At 46.1% G+C, this 20589-nt stretch overlaps 1 protein-coding gene across 2 annotated transcripts in view; it reads left to right on the forward strand.

The window, feature by feature from the left end:
- Positions 1-20589, forward strand: part of kiaa0586 (KIAA0586 ortholog) — a 114562-nt gene that overhangs the window by 61036 nt on the left and 32937 nt on the right. For both annotated transcript variants that reach the window (XM_014194643.2, XM_014194653.2), the window contains 14 exons: positions 3397-3578; positions 3714-3824; positions 6774-6866; positions 8755-8948; positions 9142-9263; positions 10938-11122; positions 11284-11452; positions 11701-11860; positions 12226-12491; positions 12695-12771; positions 12890-13015; positions 13449-13617; positions 15672-15817; positions 18771-18864. In XM_014194643.2, the coding sequence (XP_014050118.2) occupies positions 3397-3578; positions 3714-3824; positions 6774-6866; positions 8755-8948; positions 9142-9263; positions 10938-11122; positions 11284-11452; positions 11701-11860; positions 12226-12491; positions 12695-12771; positions 12890-13015; positions 13449-13617; positions 15672-15817; positions 18771-18864 (2094 nt within the window). The remainder of the gene's footprint in view (positions 1-3396; positions 3579-3713; positions 3825-6773; positions 6867-8754; positions 8949-9141; positions 9264-10937; positions 11123-11283; positions 11453-11700; positions 11861-12225; positions 12492-12694; positions 12772-12889; positions 13016-13448; positions 13618-15671; positions 15818-18770; positions 18865-20589) is intronic.

Genomic DNA, 20589 nt, shown 5'->3' on the forward strand with positions numbered 1-20589 from the left:
AAAGGTCACTGGATTGTGACACAGACCGAACACACACTGGCACAAAGTAATGTTGAGGGGAGACGAGGAATCTAAAGGCCTTAATTAGTATTACAATGAAGCTTCTCAGTTTAAAGCTTAATTATAGCTTCTTTTCCCTCCCTCTTTTTCTAATTCCGAACCTCTATTTGAATGAACAACAAGTAGATCCTGGCTCTCTCATTTGTTTGAGGGGCTGCATCTGATAGACTGCTTTCTCAGGCAATAGTCATTTTGCTTATTGAAAGCTTTTTGGCGTAGCGAGTTCTATACATTTTACATGATGGGATGTTCCTTTTCTTGAATGATAATGACCTCGCCTAAACTTCTATTAACATTCGTTGAATTTATATCGTTATTTTGAGAAATATGTTTATTTTATTTTTGTTTAAAAAATGTATGATATCCTCAGCACCTCCACACACAAAAATCGAAATGGGCATTTCTGATAGGAGCGACAGTAATAACCTGTAATTGGCCAGCAGCCAAGTAAAATTAATGACGCGCCGTATCCGAAATGGAATCAAATAGAATTAAATCAAATATTTTTGTTCAAACAGCGGGAGATCATTTGTCTCTTGTCTCTTGTCTCCTGTCTGCTTTGTTGACCTCAAGTACCGGTGGGGTTTTTCAGACAGAGAGAACAAAAGAAATCCGGTAATAGCATCTGCAATGCAGTGTCTCTCTCATTACTGTGTTAGAGAGAGGGAGAAGGTCCTTTACTCTCTAATACAGACTCATCCCCGTGTGTTAGTGGGACACACAAACGCTTGTTAGTGTTGGGGCTTATTTGGGAGTGTCTTGACGGTTCCCTCTCAAGGACAATAAAGGCTGATTTATCAGTGTGTCTGCGTGGGGGTTTTCCTGATTCCTACCACCGCAGCATCGTAATGCAGTCCCGTAGTAAAGCTCTCTAGCTGTTATGCAGTCTATAATCTGAGTCTATAAGTCTGGGTAGCTAATTCTGACAATTATGTTCCTATAGCAGCATATATATATAGTTTTCCCATACTCCTCCTATATATATATATATATATATATAGAATCAATATCATACATGTGTACTGCATGCAACTCCCTGGTTAAACACAATTAGCTTTCGAATAGTGTTTCTATATCTATGGCATCACCATATCTATGCAGGACTTCCTGTTTCATGTGTAGGTGTATTATTTGAATACTCTTTGCGTCGGTGAGACCCAGCGCAGCCAGTCAGAGTAGAGTACCCTGTAGGGATCCTCATTAAGCAGATTTTGTTTATAGATTTTATTGCTGACAGTCGGAAGGTAGAAAGGGAGACCGAGAGTAGAGGCAGAGGACATGTGTGGTCTGGACTTTGCAGCACTACCTCTAGACCAGACTCTGCCACTCCTAAATAAGTAGGCCTGAGATGAAAGTTTCTGGCTCCCATTAATAACTGATGAGGATGGTAACTTAGTATGTCTGGAAGGGGTTAGGACTGGGAGAGCAGAGCAGTCGGTCTGAGTGTGTGTGTTAGCTAGTCAGAGACAGTGTGTCACGTTGTGAGGGTATAGATTAGAGTTGGCCTAATTCTTCTTCTCTGGCTGTGCATCCCCGGGGAGGGAGGAGGCCTCCAGGAGCCTGCCAGCCCTTTCATCTGCTGCAGATGCTCCCGCTCCCACTCTCGCTCCCTCCGACACACAGAGGCACAGCTCAGGACAGCCAGCTAGCTCACTGACTGCCCCCCCCTCTCTCGGTCTCTCTCTCTCTCTCTCTCTCTCTCTCTCTCTCTCTCTCTCTTAACACTGCAGGGCAGGTTGCCCTCCCCTCCACTGCAAGCCGGTTTTGGGAAGTTGTGCAAGAAGAAGTTTCTGGGGTTTGCAGTCAAGGCGTAAAATAAGTAGCCTCATCCCATTGTGTATGTGCTGTGCTGGAGACAAGTCTTCTATCAGAGTGGTTGGTCAGACACGTTGGAATCTGTGTGCTGCTTGTCTTGCTTGTGAACCCCGTAGGGCATCAGTGTACAGCAGCAAGACCACACTTCCCCTAAAATCACTCCACACACTGACTTCTTTGTTTCTCATCTCGTGCATGTTGTTGGTCACTGGGTTTGAATACAAACATTCTGCGTCAGTTCATCTGTTCCTTGTGTCTCATTATCTGCTATTTTGGCTTGGTGCTCCTTCCAGTTCTATTTACATTCAACCAGTCTTTGGGCGAGGAGGACGACTGCAAATTAGCTGGGATGGTTTTCCTATACTGCCAGCAGTTACACAACCGACCACCCCTGCCCACGTGTTTTCCATAAAAAGTACTCGCACATTCCAAATGACTCAGAGCCATTTGCTCTGAATGAACTAACGCAAAAAGAAGTCACCCTTTTTGGATGCCCTTCAGCCAAATTATGGAAATCATAAAGCTTATGTTTCCCCAGCTACGGGCTCAGAGCGGGATAAACAGCTTTCTGTAGTCCGCTGTGCTCTGAGCAGCTTTACGTTAATGTAATCCTGTGTGTTATATTACAGGGTGGTAGTGGTGGTGGTTGGGGTGGGGGGGGGGGGGTGTTTTAGGGCTGGGCTGCATGGCCACGTGTCTCTTAATAGGAGTTAACTCATCAACAGAAGCCTTCACCAGCGAGTCCAATAACAAATTATACAACCAAACTACACTCTGTCTGAACTTATTTAGCTAGCTAGTTTTCCCATACTCCTCCTCAGCAATCTTTGCGAGCGCCGAGCGGAGCGTGTCCAGTGGGCAGCGTCCAAGGTTGGCAGATGTGCGGAGGACAAAAGAGTGATGCGTGAGAGTTATTATTTAGGATGTCGTTTACAGCCCTCCTCTTCCCACAAACTAAACTGAACAGCAGCTCGGGAGAAATAAGAGCCAGGTGTGCTCACTGTGCTTGGCGTTTGGTGCTTTCCACAGGCGGAGCGAGCCAGCCATGGGAGGAGAGCAGCTCTCCTCTTAGCACGCCCAGCACGTAATGCTCTTCACTGTTCACTACCCCCGTGTTGTGTAAATACGGTTGAGATATTATCTGCTCTGCACCAAAGGGATGTACTCTATGAGCTGGACGGAAGAGACAGAGAGTGGAGGAGAACCAGAGAGAGAGAGGGAGAGAGAGACGTACCCCTCTCTCTTCTTAAGTGCATCTAGCTGCGATATAGCCTCCCCTTGCATGTATCACCATATGCTAGTGCTTGAAACAACAAACAACTGTTTTTTTCCCTTGGTGACTTTTTGTTGACGGTAACTCAGTGCCATGATATCACCAACCACCAGTGTTTAACAGTATTGCCTAGACACTTAGCAGGAAGTACCACTTCAGCATACTGTTTAGTTTGATGTTGGTGTCTGCTGCCTCTGGGTCTTGTGTGTCTAATTGAGTCCGTATTTGACGTCTCCCTCTACCTCCAGGCCAGCCCAGAGTGGATGGATTGGCCCCCCAGCCCTCCCGTGTCCTCATCAGTGACTGGCCGGTGACCACCTCCATGCCCCCCTCCCCACCCAGACGGGCCCCTGCCCCCCGCAAACCCACCGTGGCCGTGCCGGAGGTGACGTCTGGCCCGAGGAGAAGACAACCACAGCTCCAAGTGCAAGTAAGGCTCAGCCTCATCGGTCAGCCTCGATATCTGCCTGGTTGTGGACAATCATCCCAAATGTAATGGCGTCGTTGTGTGGACTGTGTAGTCTATATTTGAATCATGCATCTGAAATCTCTCTGAATGCAACAGGTTCAGCCCAGTGTGAATATCGAACCCCACACGCCAACTCCAACCCCCAGCCAGAGCCCTGCTCCCTCTCCACCACCTCCCCTTGCTGCTGTTCCTCCTCCAGACATTCAGGTACAGTAACAACCAATGAGAAATGTGACGTACTTGTCTCCCCCCACCCACCCCCTAGCCAGCTGCGTGAAGGCCCAGTATTATGCAGTAACATAATGTAACATTATTCTGTAATGGGCTCAGCCTCAAAAACATCCATCAATCAGCATCTAGACCAGGCCAGTGAAACGTGTGGTTGTCCTACGGTGTGCAGCCAGGACTGCACTTAGCCAGGACTGCACTTAGCCAGGACTGCACTTAGCCAGGACTGCACTTAGCCAGGACTGCACTCAGTCGTCCCCCCAAGGCCTTTCCTTTCCACACTCCCCGGGACAAAAGACCCCCCCGCTTGCCCCCAGACCGGGACTCCCTTCTTGCTGAGTCCACAGACTGGGGTAGAAAAGGAGCATTGAGTGAGAGGTGTAACAGTATCCGTATGGGGAGAGAAAGGAGGGAGTGGTCCCAGGGCTGGGGGTTATCCGTGTCTGCCGTGATGCCAGTGTTTCTTGCCTGCTAACGTTTTCTTCAGGATGCATCGCAAATGGCACCCTATTCCCTATATAGAGCTCCACTTTTGATCAGAGCCCTATGCACTATATAGGGAATAGGGTGCCAGTCTCTCCCAGACTGTTTGATTCATGACGACGCTAGCCTTCCTCAGTAATGTCTCCATGCTGAACTGGCTGTGATGGTGTTGTGGGAAGAGGGTCTATAATGTCTCTCATATAGCAGCTTGTGGCAGACCATTCACTGGCTATAGATGGCAGTTTGGCCCTCTGAGCTTGGCCCTGCTCCAGACCGCGGGGGCTTCTGATGGCTTATAATAGAGAGTTTTCTTCTCTTCATGCAGCACAGCACATTTGTTTTGCAATGAGATGTGTGTGTGTGTGTGTGCATGTGTGTGTTTTGCTCCCACGCAAATATTTCCATCGTGAGTGTGTGTGTGGAAGTGAATGATTAATAAGACTCACAGGAGGTTGGTGGCAACTTAATTGGGGAGGACAGGCTTGTGGTAATGACTGGAGCAGAAAGAGTGGAACGGTATCCATCACATGGTTTCCTGGTCTTTGATGCCATTCTATTCACTCCGTTCCAGCCATTATTATGAGGCGTCCTCCCCTCAGCAGCCACCTCTGACAAGACTGTGGTGGAGCCTGCCAGGCTGCAGTGCTGCTCACACTTAAAGGCCCCAGCCACTCACTCTCTCTCTCTCTCTTACAAATTCAACTGCGCTCCAGTCAGGCAGGCACATATGGTTGCCTGGCAACGGATGTGGGTTATCAATCTCTGTGCTTGCAGTGGGAGTCAGTCGATGCAAGGACAAAGCAGTGCTCTAGAGGTATGGCTGATGCCTGACTGCTGCAGTGAGCATCCTTCCTCCTCCTCATAATACTGCTTGTCACATACCAGTTATGCTGATTGCAGCTTTGGTTATGTCCCAGAATTGCTGAAGGTTCCTGGAGTCGGCTATCCAGTTTTCGCTGGTGGTCTAAATGTGTTCTCATTCCTATCACCGTCCTGGCAGTAATGTCTTTGTCATAAGCACTCCTTCAGTTGAGTCATGTCTTGCTATGTACTTGATATTCTAGCATTCCACACTGTCTTGAGGGCTACTTTCGAGAGATAAAAAATGTCCGATCCGCTCTGCTGTTCTTTGGTTATCAGTTTCGTTTAGAACATTGTAGACCTGTGTTTGTTCATTTTCTATGAAGTCTAGCTACTGAGCAGGGAAGAGTGTTTTAAGTGTGGGTGGCCATTTTCTTCCTCTGTCTCACTGAGGTACTAGTGCATCACCTGGCCACTATTGGCCTGATCTGTCCGGTCCATCTGTCCGGTCCACCCCCCCCCCCCCGTGCTGACTGAGTGGAATGATAATGTGTTGGTGTGGTTCTGTGCCTCTCTCTCTGCAACACTTTGCCCTCCAAGTCCTGGAGCTTTATCCGCAGTCCACAACAACAAACACCGCAGCTCTCAGTTCTCTTACACTCACTCACCTACCGCCACAGACGGCCCAATACCGCCCAGACGGCCCAATACCACCCAGCAAACAAATAGTTGCACTGGTAACGAACAAACTCAGCAGTGAACACTCATTAGCACAATGGTATTCCTTTTAATGACCAAATTCCTTACCCGGTAGCCTAATAGCACCTGTCAATCAAATGGTGTCAGTCTGTTAAATGAAAACTGTCTATTACTCCGTATATTACTGGCGTGCTGCAAAGGGAGTCAATGGGAAATGAATCAAGTATTTGAACCAAGCAGGTTTTTGTGTGTGTTTACTACAGCAACCAGTGCATATGTCCCATGTATCACAGGCCTCTCAATCAGTCATAGCAGTGTGTTTTCTGCTGAATACGGAGGCTTCGCTCTCCTGTAATCCTGTACTGTGTGGGACAGTATGTGAATAAAGCCGGTGCCAAACACTGGTTTCAGTCTGAGCCACGGTTAGCTCATTGAACTAATGTAATAAACCTTCCAACTTGATTCATGGCCCTCTCGGAGACCACACTACATGGGGTGAATGCACTGTATGAAGGGAATAATCAACAACACTGCTGAATGGTACTCGCATTGGTACCTCCTGCAATCACGCCGAAAGAAATCACTGAGCTTGAAGAACAGTTGTATTTTTCCTATCATAGATTCAATATTTGGACGGGCGGGACTCAGCGAGAGGCTACCGCAGATTTTGCGTTGGATTGATTGGGTTGTACTTTATGAATGGAAAGCAGGATAAGTTGAACGCGCTTCATAATTGTCTCTCTCTCCCAGGGTGTTGTTGTTTATTGTTTACGGTCAATAGCCGTACACAAATCTTAGAATGTCACAACAACCCTATCGATAATAAATGGTTTTCCAGGCACTTGTCATTGTCTAGCATGAACAGCAGGTCTGCCATAGCTGGGGGGAACCCAATAGTTAGACGGGTTAAATAAGGACTATGATCTATCCGTCCTCTTATTGCAGAGTGTGGAGGGGACGCATGATGAAGAGAGGGACGATGAGGAGCAGAGCGTTTTCCCCGGAACACATTTCCTGGAGGTTGCTGACATTGCCCAGGTAGAGACCATTTGAAAGTCCGTTTTGCCCGTCTGTGTCTGTGCGTGCCCAGTCCTGTGTGTGTGTGGGAAGCATGTGGCATCTGAGTCACCAGCTCAAGGGCATCTAGAAATCAGGTCTGCTGCTTCCAACACTTTTAACCCCTTCCTTCTTCCTTGACGTTCACCTCCTTGGAAGGCTGATTGAAATATTGCAAAAGGAATAGATTATTTTATTCATTTGATTTTCATACAGTGTGTCACCTTTGCATGCCAATAAGAGCGATATTCAGAGCAGTGCCACAGAGCTTTGAATTTCTCCTCACTTCCACGCATAAAATGTTTTAAAAATTCAAGTCATCATAAATGGATGTCAATTTAATTACAATCTCGTCAATAATAGGCCTACCTTTTTTCACCTTCTATTGTAATAGCAGCTGTTGTACGTTTTCTCTTTGTTTGATGCACTGTCTTTCTCCAGCAGCCCTCCACCGTGGCTTCGCTAGGAATTTGTGTATTATGTAAACCTACATCCCCTCAATCAGAAAATCCACACAAACCATACGCTTTCCATATTCACCGCTAACAAGCAGCCAAAGCAGCACTGACGCAAATCGGGCCATTAAGGCAGGTTCCTCGCAGTCACACAAGGGCAAATAGTTTGTTAACATAGAAATGCTCCTGTTGTCATGATTGTGTAAGGAGGCTTAGGAGAACAACAGGCTCCATAGCTGTCAGAAAGGAAAGAAAGAGAAAGAAAGGTATTGGAATTAAAAGGGGGTTTGAATTGAAGAACATCTCTATGGTTCCACAGTGCCCTCTTTTGGTCGGGAAGTGAACTACATTCTCAAACAAGGCCAATTTGAAATGTAGCTTTGTGTGGATTTGATATGCAATGGAAATAATGTTAGGAGAGGGAGTTTTACATTTGGTAGAATATGGTGTTCCAAATGGCAAAAGTAGGGCACTACATAGTGAATATGGTGCCATTTGGGATGTATTAGTAGGGTTCAGTTGCTGCCTGCTGCTGAATCACTGTCTGGGTTACTCAGTCCTCCCTCTCATTGTTTCAAATTGTGGTCATTTGGATCAGAGAGATAGTTCCAATAAGTAATGCACACATTTCCAAAAAAGTTAAAGCTGTAAAAGTTTTAATGTGATCTGGAACCATTGCCCATAATTAAGCTCTTTTTAAAATTGCGATCTTTCCCTGCAATCACTCTTTAACGTTTCCCAACAACCTAATAAAGAGTTGTGTTTTTAAAACCCCATCTAAACAATGCATCCAGTCAAAAAAGAGATATCATGAAACATGGGCTGGCTCTGTTGTGTTACACAACTGTGTATAGACAGACGCCAGCTACTAGTGTCCCCACCTCAACGCCTTAGCCCTAACACTATTTAGATATTTTTTTATTTCAATGTTTTGACCAAGCAGAAAACTTCAAACAGTCTCCTTTTGGCAGGCAAACCACACTCTCTCTCGTTCTCGCTCTCTCTCTCTCTCGTTCTCTCTCTCTCTCTCTCTCTCTCTCTCTCTCTCTCTCTCGTTTTCTCTCTCTCTCATTTTCTCTCTCTCGTTCTCTCTCTCTCTCGTTTTCTCTCTCGTTTTCTCTCTCTCTCTCTCTCTCTCTCTCTCTCTCTCTCTCTCGCCATCTCGCCACTAGAAATGAGATAAAAGCGCCAGCTTGATGCAGCCTTCCCTGTCTTTACTGCCAAGGAATCTGCAAGTAATGCAAACCAGTGACCAAAACGTACTAAACGGACACCATAAAGCCAGAGCAAGGGATCTAAAACCCCAAATCACATTTTCGTCCTGACCTTTCAGGCCTCCAATCCTACTACTAGTGTATCCATCTAGCATTCCCCACCCATCTTCTTCCTACAATTAAAATGTATTTTTCCATCAGGATCCAGAGGAGGAGGAGGAGGAGGAGGAGCTCCATGATGGTCCTATAGAACTGAACGGTCTGGCCTCTCCTCCTACTGCTATGTACCACGGTCCTGTGTTCCCCTGCTACCCTGCAGAGCCCCTGCCACCCCCAGACCCTGTCCTCAGCTCCATCCAACACAGAGAGACCCTGGAGAACAGGCTGGTTGACTGGTGAGGAGGATAGCATTATGTTACGCAGTGAAGCTGAACACGTTTTTTTTGATTGCAGAATACACAAGCCACATTCCAATATCCCTACTGGTGTACTACTTGGAATACCAAATTCATGCCAACAGGCAATGTAGAGTTCACGATCAACATGAAGGGAGGTAGTTAGAAGTAACGGGTTTGTTTGTTCGCTTAGGGTGGAGCAGCAGCTGATGGCCAGAATGATCTCCGAGATGTACCAACCCCCTCTAGCTGACCCCGCCCAGAACCAGAGCCCCTCCCACTCCGAGCCAGAGGACAGTGTTACCTCTGACATCGGTGAGAACTGGGACTGGTTACATAGTATACCTTAACCGCATGATAACCCTTAACCTGACTCCCTTACAGCACTAGTTCCACGTGGCTAACTTGGTCATGCTAACCCTTACTGTAACTTGCCGCGTGGCAAGTTACAATTTGCTTTTTGAAAGTCTTATATCTTGAAAACCGTATTGCTGACGTGCAAAACATTTTGGGACTGTATCAGCAGTGAACTAATGAACAAAAATACCAAAAGATAGTTTTTGAGTGGATTATTCCTTTAATCCCAACCCTGACCTTAACCCTCACGGAAAAAGCCTTATGTGAGAATTGGGTCCTTTCACTGCAAAAGGTCTAGTCCTGGTAGAGCATTACAGCATAGCTGTGGCCTGGGAGATTCTGGTAGCCACTTTCCTCAGGGAATTTGTGTGGGGCTCTGTGGTACAGGGACTGTGTCAGTGGGGCTCTGTGGTAGCATTGTGAGTGCTGTTAACCATCCGATGACATGCGAAACGCTACTTCAAGCTCAACGGCTTTGTCAAGCCACCGACCACAATCCTCATGTTCAGGAATCCCAAAATGTCCCTTGTGGCTTTTAAAAAATGAGCTCAAATGGGTCCGTATGCATGCTGAGATATTGACTGACATTAAACTGAGTAGATGAACTATACATCATCCCCTTAGTTCAAGTAGCTGACTGACCTTTGGTGTTGAACAGGAGCAATGTTGCTGGGCTGTTTAATGTTTATTTTGTTTGGGGGGGGGAGGGGGGGTCAAGGTGAGAAGGAGGATTGGCTTCAGGGGGAAGCTGGTTCCTCCATTGGGGGGCCAGGACAGAGAAGAACTTGGACTGGGCTGAGCGGGAGCTGCCATCCCGTAGTGGTGGGAGGGCCAAGAGACCTGAGGTGGCAGAACGGAATTCTGGGGTTAGGGTGTAGGGTCTGAGCATAGCCTGAAGGTAGAAGGTAGGGAGGGGCGCAGGGGTGAGATGAGAGAACTTGCCTCATTGAAGTTATGCCTCATGGTTTCTCTGAGTTCGAGCTGTCTGTCCTGAAGGAAAAAGACATGTCAAAGCCCCAATACGATAATACAGTTTCTCATTAAGTCATTGATTGCTCTTTCTCATCTACTCGGCTCGGCTTCTCCTTCTTCTGCGCTGCTACGGATTGCAGTCAGAACACTTAAGAGAGGCAGTGGCAGCGAAGTTAGCGGGCCATTGATTCAGGTTGTCTCCCAAACGGCACCCCGTTCCCTTTGTAGTGCACCCTTTTACAGTGCCCTATATAGGTAATAGGGTGCCATTTGGGACGTTGCCTCACACTCTCATCTAGTAGAAAGATCAATGATGTATCACATTTGCAGATGAGGCCTCCACTCTGTGATCACTGGAGGGTTGTCAGCACTTTTTCCACTGACTCTGCTACTTCCCTTTAGACAGAACAGTCAGAAGAATGAGGGGAATACTGCTGGGGCTATTTTGTGCAATATAAACCCAGCTATTGAATGTGAACTATAATTTTAATTGCTTTGTTACAACGATCCAGTATGCAAAAATGGGTATACCAGAGTAGTAGATGTTCAGTAGTGAGAATCCGTTTTGAAACTTTGTGTCCGTCCAATAAGAACACAGATTTTGGTTTTCTGATGCAAAACGCTGTGCTACAATGTGCCCTAATGAATCTGTGGTTCCAGTGGAGGCTGCGGGTGGAGAGGGCCTACAGCTGTTTGTGGACGCCAGTGTTCCTGTGGACTCAGAGCTGATCAGACAGTATGTGAACGAGGCGCTGGCAGAGACCATAGCCCTGATGCTGGGACAGAGAGAGGGACAGGAGAGACCTGTAGCACCAGCCAGGCCTCAGGATCCTCCCCCACAGGAGGTAGTGTGTACAGTCAATCAATCAATCAATCAATCAGTCTTTACTGTATAAACAAACAAAAAAATAGTATTTCTAATCTAACATTTACACTGGGTTATTTGTTCCTTTTCCTACAGTAATTTATTTGTATTCTTTCTTTCCACAATGTGGTGCTGTTGTAGGAGCCCTTGGTGCCAACCCCAGTGCCCACCCCAGAGCCCAGTGTTAGTCCTGGGCCCCCCAGCAGAGGCCTGTCCCCCCTGGCCACCCCACAGGCTTCAGAGCAGGGGACCCCCCAGCAGTCACCCAGAGAACCCCAGCCTCAGGAGCCTCACACCTCCACACCTGCAGGTCTGATAGCATAGTTACTGTATCTCCATTACACAAGCACGCTCTGAGTGGTCCATGACTAGGGACCAGAGCTTTTCATGATCATGTGACCTGATAAGGGAAAACTCAGGGCCCTAGTTATGAGCAAGGACCTAAAGTTTTTCTTGTGCTGGTCACGTGGTCAGGAAAAACTTGGGCTTATCCATGATAGATTGATCCCCAGCCTATCCAATGAGATAATGAACATTTCTGTTCCACTTTGATCTCAGACCCAGAGCCTATAGTGACCCCCGTCACCACTCCAGACCCCTCTCCCCTGGCGGTGTCCCCTCTCTCTGGCCCTGCCGGCCCCTGGGGAGACGCATCGCTGCCCCTGGCTGAGGAGCAACCCCACAGCCCTGTAGAGGAGCAGGAGAAGCACAAGCCACTGTGAGTCTGCCTGTCTGCTGATTCTACTGTCCGTTTGTCTGACTGAATGTCTGTCTTTCTGAATGGTGGAACTGCGTGGGGACCTCCCTCAGAAGACACTAAGGGTACATAGTGGAGAGTGTAGGATGCACTGCTTGGTGTGGTTGTATTGTACCACAGCTCCCCCTGCTGTCAGGAGATTACAATGCAGTTAGAGTTACAAAGAACATAGAAAGATAACACACAGGCCTGGAACATAGATGGTTATTGGTTTTAACCTGACCGAGTACCACCCATCCTACTAATATCTCCTCTCTCTCTCTTTCTCTCTCTCCCTCTTTCCCTCTTTCCCTCCCTCCTTCCCTCCCTCTTCTCTCTTTCTACAGAGTGATGTCAGTGGCTGAGGAGGAGCCTGTCAGTGTGCCTCCAGTCCCACCTGTAACCTCCAGCCCCCAGCCCCTGTCTCCCCGCTCCCCTACTCCACCACCCCCACCTGGGCCTCAGACCCCCTCCACTCCCCCGTCCTCGTCGTCGTCGGAGGAGAGTACCAGCAGCAGCAGTAGTTCCACAGTCACTGGGACAGACGCAGCTGCTAGACACATCTCAGAGGGAGAGCTGCTCCTCAGCTATAGCCAGGCGGCAGCAGCACGAGGTGAGATGGATAGACAACGCAGCTCAACACACGCACACTCACACAGTGTTGGGGCTTATTTGGGAGTGTCTTGACTGGTTCCTCAGCCGTCGGGGTGGTCTACAAAAGGCCATCCGTTCCTAAGATTGTAAACTCCATAGTCATCATAGTGTGACTATTATCATGTCAAACCCATCAATGCCTTTTCCTCTGTTTCCACCCAGCCTTTGAGGAGGAAGGCTTCTATGTTCCCTATCTAGTCAACAGCTTCTCCAGCTCGCTGCAGGAGGTTCAGGACATGGTGAGTGGCACAGTCTCCACTGCTTTTCTTTTACTAGCATAACGCTGTTATTCCAAATGTCCAAATGGCTCCCATACATAGCATACATGCTAATCGTTACATTTTCTGTGTCACTCAGGACTACGACCCTCCCAGTGAGGGTCAGGTGAGGAGGCCTGTCATCCCGGCCCACCACGACCCCATCCTGTCTCTATTGGCTAAGATGGACCAGGGGGTCATCACGCAGACACGCCTTGACCCGGAGGTAACTATCAGACTACTGCACTGCTCTGTACATACTGGAACCTTCTGTGGTCACTGCTGTCCATGATTCTACTTATATTGAATGCCTGTCTGCTATTTGTCCTGTTGTGACATTATAATTCCTCTAGGTGGCAGGTTTACCCCATTTGTCAATGCATGCCAAAATGGAAGGTGACCTTATCGTGTTTGTGCATAGCATTTATGCAAGGGAAATCCAATGAAATGCAATATAGGCAAAAGCTTTGGCACAGTGTACATAAATAATGGGTTTATGCTGACGTGGAATAAAAAAAAATATTGTGATTCGCAAGCAAACAGCCAAGGCATTAAGCCCTTGCAGTGCAGGGTCATGTTCAGAATGGCAGACCATAGCCAAATGTTTTGCAAAAGCTCAGTGAGCTGTGACTGCTGTGTCCCCCCCCCCCAATCCCCAGGAGTCCTGGGAGGAGGAGGGAGAGGTCAGCGAAGGCCAGAGACCCAGGCTGCATCCTGCAGGGGAGAGGCTAGTAACTGGACACAGGACAGTGACCAGGACTGGGACAGAGCCCAACCCCAGACAGGGACACGTCTCCTCCCCAGGACAGCTCACCCTGCAGTCAGCAGGTAGAACTGGAACCCCACGCCAATGTTTCTCTTTCCATTCTACCTCTGTTCCCCCCTGCCTAAAGGAGTTTGTTGTGTATATTTGTTGGATTCAAATGGCAAAATATGTTGCCTTTTAAAACTCTGGCCCAGAACCCACAAACGACAGGCCTACGACCGGACTTCTCTATCGCATTAAAACGAGTTGATATGTGTGTGAGGAGGAGGAGAGGAGAGGGGTACTAGAAATACAAGACAGCATAAGGGTTGATATGGTGTTCACGGACACAGGGGAAGGGAACAGGGAAGGACAAAGAGAGGAGAGGGGGGAATAGAGGTGTTGACACCACAGAGCAGAGCCACAGTGCTGAGAGATTTATCCTGAGTCATAGGGGAAATCAGACAGCCTGGATTCTCCATCAGGGGCTGCTGGGAGCACAGAGAGGCCAGGCCAGCGGAAAACCACTGCTGCTGCCTCGTAGGGGGGCTGTGTGTGTCTTTACGTCGTCTGCCTTCCAGATATAATATGTAATCATGTAATTCACGGAATTTATACAGCACTATTCTAGGACCCAAATACTCTTTCAAATACTACTAGATCCCAGAACTAGAAATGACAAATAAAGACAAAAGGAAGTGGGATAAGGGTTCTTAAAAAGATGATGATTCACATGATATAGGAGGAGGAGGGGCGGCAGGTAGCCTAGTGGTTAGAGTGTTGGGCCAGTAACCGAAAGGTTGCTGGATCGAATCCCTGAGCTGACAAGGTAAAAATCTGTTGTTCTGCCCCTGAACAAGGCAGTTAACCCACTGTTCCCTGGTAGGCCGTCATTGTAAATAAGAATTTGTTCTTAACTGACTTGCCTAGTTAAATAAAGGTTAAAAAAAAAATATATATATATATATATATATATAGTGGTGATCATAACCATGTATGGCAGGGGAACTAGAGATGTCCTCGGTTTCCCATTCCTGGTATGTTAACCATAACGTCCACTCTTAACTAGGCCTCTTCTCGTAAAAACCTAGCACTAATCAGTGTTTCACACCCTGCATACTGGTGTTTCAGTGTATACAAATATCCAGTTTAGAGCTGGATGAAAAAGCGTGAAATGAATACTGTAATATGTACTTAGTGGTGGAAAAGCAAGATGCGATTCTGTTACGGTTGTCGGTCTGATGTTGTGAATGCTCCTCTGTGTTCACATGGCTCTGTAAGACTCTGTGTCTAAGTTCTGCATCCACTCAGACAGAAGAACCTCATAGCAGATTCCTATCCTCTTCCTGTGTTGGCCAAAACCAATATTTACCCAACTCAAAATCAACTCGACCCGCGGTAAAAAAAAGAGCCCCGATGTTGCTTGGAGACCAGACCAGAGAGAAGGGGGGGAGCCCTGCAATCCAAGCAGAAAAGACAGGGACTGTATTAATGACAGAGGAAGAACTCAAAGCCATTTAGTTTTCCACTCAAACTGGAGCTGTTTGGTACTACTTTTGAACAGGGCCCATAGGACACTATAGGGTGCAATTTGGGATGCACACTACTTTTTAATAATTTAGCAGACACTCTTATCAAGAGCGACTTACAGGAGCAATTAGGGTTAAGTTCCTTGCTCAAGGGCACATAGACAGATTTTTCATCTTGTCGGCCCGGGGATTCAAACCAGCGACCTTTCAGTTTCTGGCCTAACGCTCTTAACCCCTAGGGCAGCTCTTGACACCAACAGACTGGCGACTCAATTACAATATCACTGAGCTGACACAGAGCCTGTAAAACAGTTTGACAAACCCTCTGTTGTGGCTTATCCTGAAAAGCATCTCAAACCCCATGTTTTGGCTAGAGAAACCATTGTTTTTGTGGCTTTGTGTCATCTGTTTCAGACTGCAACGCCTTGTGTTTGGACTTGTGAAAGCGTTTGAAGTGACAGGGCTCCATCTCCTTTCGAGGCTAGGCTGCATGGACACCAGTCATTGATGCAATAGTTCATGAAGTTCTACATGATACTGTATATCTCTATTAGTGGGGAAATGTTAGCTAGGCTTGGATACGGAAGAATGAAAGTGTGTTTCTACAGATGTTACAGATGCAACGAGCTTCCAGGACACTCAGTGGCCAGTTGACATCAGAGTCCTGGATGTGGAGCCAGAGATGCCAAATCAACCTGACACCTCAATGTCACCTCCGCCGATGGAGGACTCCATCTCCCACTGTGCACCACAGGCAAGCATTACACATTTATACTGTACACAGCATCTGCTCTGCTCTGACGCACACACACACACACACACACACACACACACACACACACACACACACACACACACACACACACACACACACACACACACACAGAGAGAGACCTGGCTCTCTGTCTTTCACGCTGTGTTATTCTTGGCAGCTAGGTAGATGAGGATAAGGTTCCACCGAGTTGTGTTTCTGTTAAAGATATAGTTGATTTGAGGACACTTGCACAAGAGAAGAGTCTCTTTCAACAGCTGTAAGAAGGATTAGCCAATGTGCTTCTTTCACCCAAGATGCATTGCAACCTAATCTCTTAGAACAGATCATCTTCTTCCATATCAACTCGGCTTATACGACAAGACAGAGAGTACAGCCATGTGCTGTGGCTGCATCCCATGAGAAGGATCAGGAGGATTTACTATTCCCTATGTATGCAATGGGGTGCCATTGGGGACGAGCCTTTATCTTCTATAAAACTGGTGCAGATGTCCTCATGGTTGAATCATTGGCTGGCTCCAGCAGCCTCCATACAGTATTGTCTGGTGTTGAGTGTTGACAGTGACAAACAACAACCAGTTTTATTTTTTAGCCCTGTGTCCTGCCTCCACATGCGCCAAATGCAACAGGTGTAGACTTTACAGTGAAATGCTTGCTTACTTGCTCTTCCCAGTGACACAGAGTTTACAAAATATATATAATAAACATACAAAAGGACGATACATATCAATATAGTATCCTCCTTTTGTTCCTCTATTTTCTGAATCAGTTAAGCGAAGTGGACTCTATTGTTGAGTGTTGACACATGAAACACGCTCATCAGTCGGGATACCAGATCTGGATGCAGACCATGCGTGTGTTTGGGGATTACTCTTCTTAAATGGAGACATCAAAACAATGTGTTGGCTTCCTCCTCTGCTTTCTGTTTTCGCCTGATCTCCTTTGAATACAATGTCTACCCTACCTACAGTTGAAGTTGGAAGTTTACATACACCTTAGCCACATACATTTAAACTCAGTTTTTCACAATTCCTGGCATTTAATCTAAGTAAAAATTCCCTGTCTTAGGTCAGTTAGGATCACCACTTTATTTTAAGAATGTGAAATGTCAGAATAATAGTTGAGAGAATTATTTATTTCAGCTTTTATTTCTTTCATCACATTCCCAGTGGGTCAGAAGTTTACATACACTCAATTAGTATTTGGTAGCATTGCCTTTAAATTGTTTAACTTGGATCAAATGTTTCAGGTAGCCTTCCACAAGCTTCCCACAATAAGTTGGGTGAATTTAGGCCCATTTCTTCTGACAAAGCTGGTGTAACTGAGTCAGGTTTGTAGGCCTCCTTGCTCGCACACGCTTTTTCAGTTCTGCCCACAGATTTTCTATGGGATTGAGGTCAGGGCTTTGTGATGGCCACTCCAATACCTTGACTTTGATGTCCTTAAGCCATTTTGCCACAACTTTGGAAGTATGCTTGGTGTCATTGTCCATTTGGAAGACACATTTGCGACCAAGCTTTAACTTCCTGACTGATGTCTTGAGATGTTGCTTCAATATATCCACAAAGTTTCCCTTCCTCATGATGCCATCTATTTTGTGAAGTGCACCAGTCCCTCCTGCAGCAAAGCACCCCCACAACATGATGCTGCCACCCCCGTGCTTCATGGTTGGGATGGTGTTCTTCGGCTTGCAAGCCTCCCCCTTTTTCCTCCAAACATAACGATGGTCGTTATGACCAAACAGTTCTATTTTTGTTTCATCAGACCAGAGGACATTTCTCCAAAAAGTACAATCTTTGTCCCCATGTGCAGTTGCAAACCGTAGTCTGGCTTTTTTTGCGGTTTTGGAGCAGTGGCTTCTTCCTTACTGAGTTATGTCAATATAGGACTCGTATAAATGTGGATATAGATACTTTTGTACCTATTTCCTCCAGCATCTTCACAAGGTCCTTTGCTGTTGTTCTGGGATTGATTTGCACTTTTTGCACCAAAGTACATTCATCTCTAGGAGACAGAACGTGTCTCCTTCCTGAGTGGTATGACGACTGCGTGGTCCCATGGTGTTTATACTTGCGTACTATTGTTTGTGCAGATGAACATGGTACCTTCAGGCGTTTGGAAATTGCTCCCAAGGATGAACCAGACTTGTGGAGGTCTACAATTGTTTTCCTGAGGTTTTTGCTCATTTCTTTTGATTTTCCCATGATGTCAAGCATAGAGGCACTGAGTTTACATTTAAGTCATTTAGCAGACGCTCTTATCCAGAGCGACTTACAGTAGTGAATGCATACATTTCATACATATTTTATTTCTTCCCGTACTGGTCCCCTGTGGGAATCGAACCCACAACCCTGGCATTGCAAACACCATGCTCTACCAACTGAGCCACACGGGGCCTTGAAATACATCCACAGGTACACCTCCAATTGACTAAAATGATGTCAATTAGTCTATTAGAAGCTTCTAAAGCCATGACATCATTTTTTGGGATTTTCCAAGCTGTTTAAAGGCACAGTCAACTTAGTGTATGTAATGTTCTGACCCACTGGAATTGTGATACAGTGAATAATAAGTGAAATAATCTGTCTGTAAACAATTGTTGGAAGAATTACTTGTGTCATGCACAAAGTAGATGTCCTAACCGACATGCCAAAACTATCGTTTTTTAACAAGAAATTTGTGGAGTGGTTGAAAAACAAGTTTTAATGACTCCAACCTAAGTGTATATGAACTTCCGACTTCATCTGTACATGTACATATTGTAGGTGTCACAAAGTGCTTACAAAGAAACCCAGTCGGAAACCCCAAAGAGCAATCAATGCACGGTGGCTAGGAAAAACTCCCTAGAAAGGCTGGAACCTAAGAAGAAACCTAGAGTGGTACCAGGCTCTGAACCAGCCTCGTATTTATTGTGTTACCTCTCCTCTATGTTTAGGCAACTGAGTTGTCTTGTCCTCCAGCTCCCAGACCTGCTCCCATCCTGGTCAGGCAGTTTCAAAAGACTAATGGAGAGACGTCAGAGAAACCAGGTATGGTCGTTCAAGTCCAGTTTTATTGATTTTATTTTTATTCATTCAATTGGTCTCACCAATGCTACAATGTAAAAACATTCTAATTGATTCTTGTAAAGGGGACGGTGTGGCACGTTACAAATCCATCTGAAAGCTTTGTAAAAAATGGCTACATCTTATGGAAAAAAAGGGTACATCTTACGGAAAAAATGGGTACATCTTAGACACAAACGATGTGTTTGAGAAGCCAACTTACAACGACGTGGGTCGACCATCGGGTGTCCCTTTGTTCTCCTCTGACCACCAGATGGCAGTAGTGTATCTGTGCGGTCTGCACTTCAACTTCCTCCCCTCTCCTTTTCTCCTCCCCTCTCCTTTTCCCCTCCCCTTCCCTCTCCTTTTCTTTTCCTTTGTCTCCAAGTCAGGTCACTGCAGTTGTTCTCCCAGAGAGGGTGAAATCATTTTTGCCTGACTTCACTGTTGTGTCCTGTCCTCCCTAGCTACATCTAGACCACAGGGGGCTAGGATCTGCTCAAGTCAGTGCTTTAAAACTCAATATTGTACATGGAGATGGCATTAGAGTCACTCAGCATGGAGGAAGGGAGGATAGACATGGAGTGACTGAATAAATAGTCTGCATCTCAAATGGCACCCTATTCCCAATATTCCTCCTTTGGCCTCCTTTCCTTCCAGTTCTCTGCTGCCGATGACTGGAACGAACTGCAAAAAAATCATTGAAGCTGGAGACTTATATCTTCCTCACTAACTTGAAGCACCAGCTGTCAGAGCAGCTCACAGATCACTGCACCTGTACATAGCCCATCTGTAAATAGCCCATCCAACTACCCCATCCCCATCCTGTATTTATTTATTTATTTTGCTCCTTTGCACCCCAGTATCTCTACTTGCACATTCATCTTCTGCACATCTATCACTCCAATGTTTAATTGCTATGTTGTAATTACCTCGCCACTATGGCCTATTCTATTGGTTTTACCTCCCTTATCTTACCTTATTTGCACACTCTATATTGTCTGTATGTTTGTTTATTCCATGTGTAACTCTGTGTTGTTGTATGTGTCGAACTGCTTTGCTTTATCTTGGCCAGGTTGCAGTTGTAAATGAGAACTTGTTCTCAAATAGCCTACCTGGTTAATTAAAGGTGAAATAAATCAATCGGTGATCATCAACTAGATTCAGCCGCGGCCGATTTTATTCTTGGGTGGATGGTCGAGGGGCCGGAACATAATTTGTAAACTGCAATTTGACCCCAAGAATCCCAAACAGATATGAAATATTTGACCAAAACATAATATTTTCAAACCGTATACAATCACGTCTCTCTATTAGCGTGGGAATACTTGGGAACAGATTTCCAAAATTCTCATCACCAAGGAGTTGATTTCCTGGTGTTTTCACAGTCTTATGTCCAAATAAAACCACTCGCGGGCAAAATTCGTCCCAGAGGCAGCCAGGTGGGGAACCATGCCCTATAAAGTGCCTTCGTAAAAGTATTCAGACCCCTTGACTTTGTCCACATTTTGTTAGGTTACAGCCTTATTCTAAAATTGATTAAATTGTTGTTTTCCTCAGCAATCTACACACAATACCCCATAATGAAAAAGCAAAAACTGGTTTGTCGAAATGTTGACAAATTTATTAAAAATAAACAACTTGAATATCACATTTACAAAAGTATTCAGACCCTTTACTCAGGACTTTGTTGAGGCACCTTTGGCAGTG

This window comes from Salmo salar, chromosome ssa01 (genome assembly GCF_905237065.1).
Source record: "Salmo salar chromosome ssa01, Ssal_v3.1, whole genome shotgun sequence".
NCBI classification, from domain to species: Eukaryota; Metazoa; Chordata; class Actinopteri; order Salmoniformes; family Salmonidae; genus Salmo; species Salmo salar.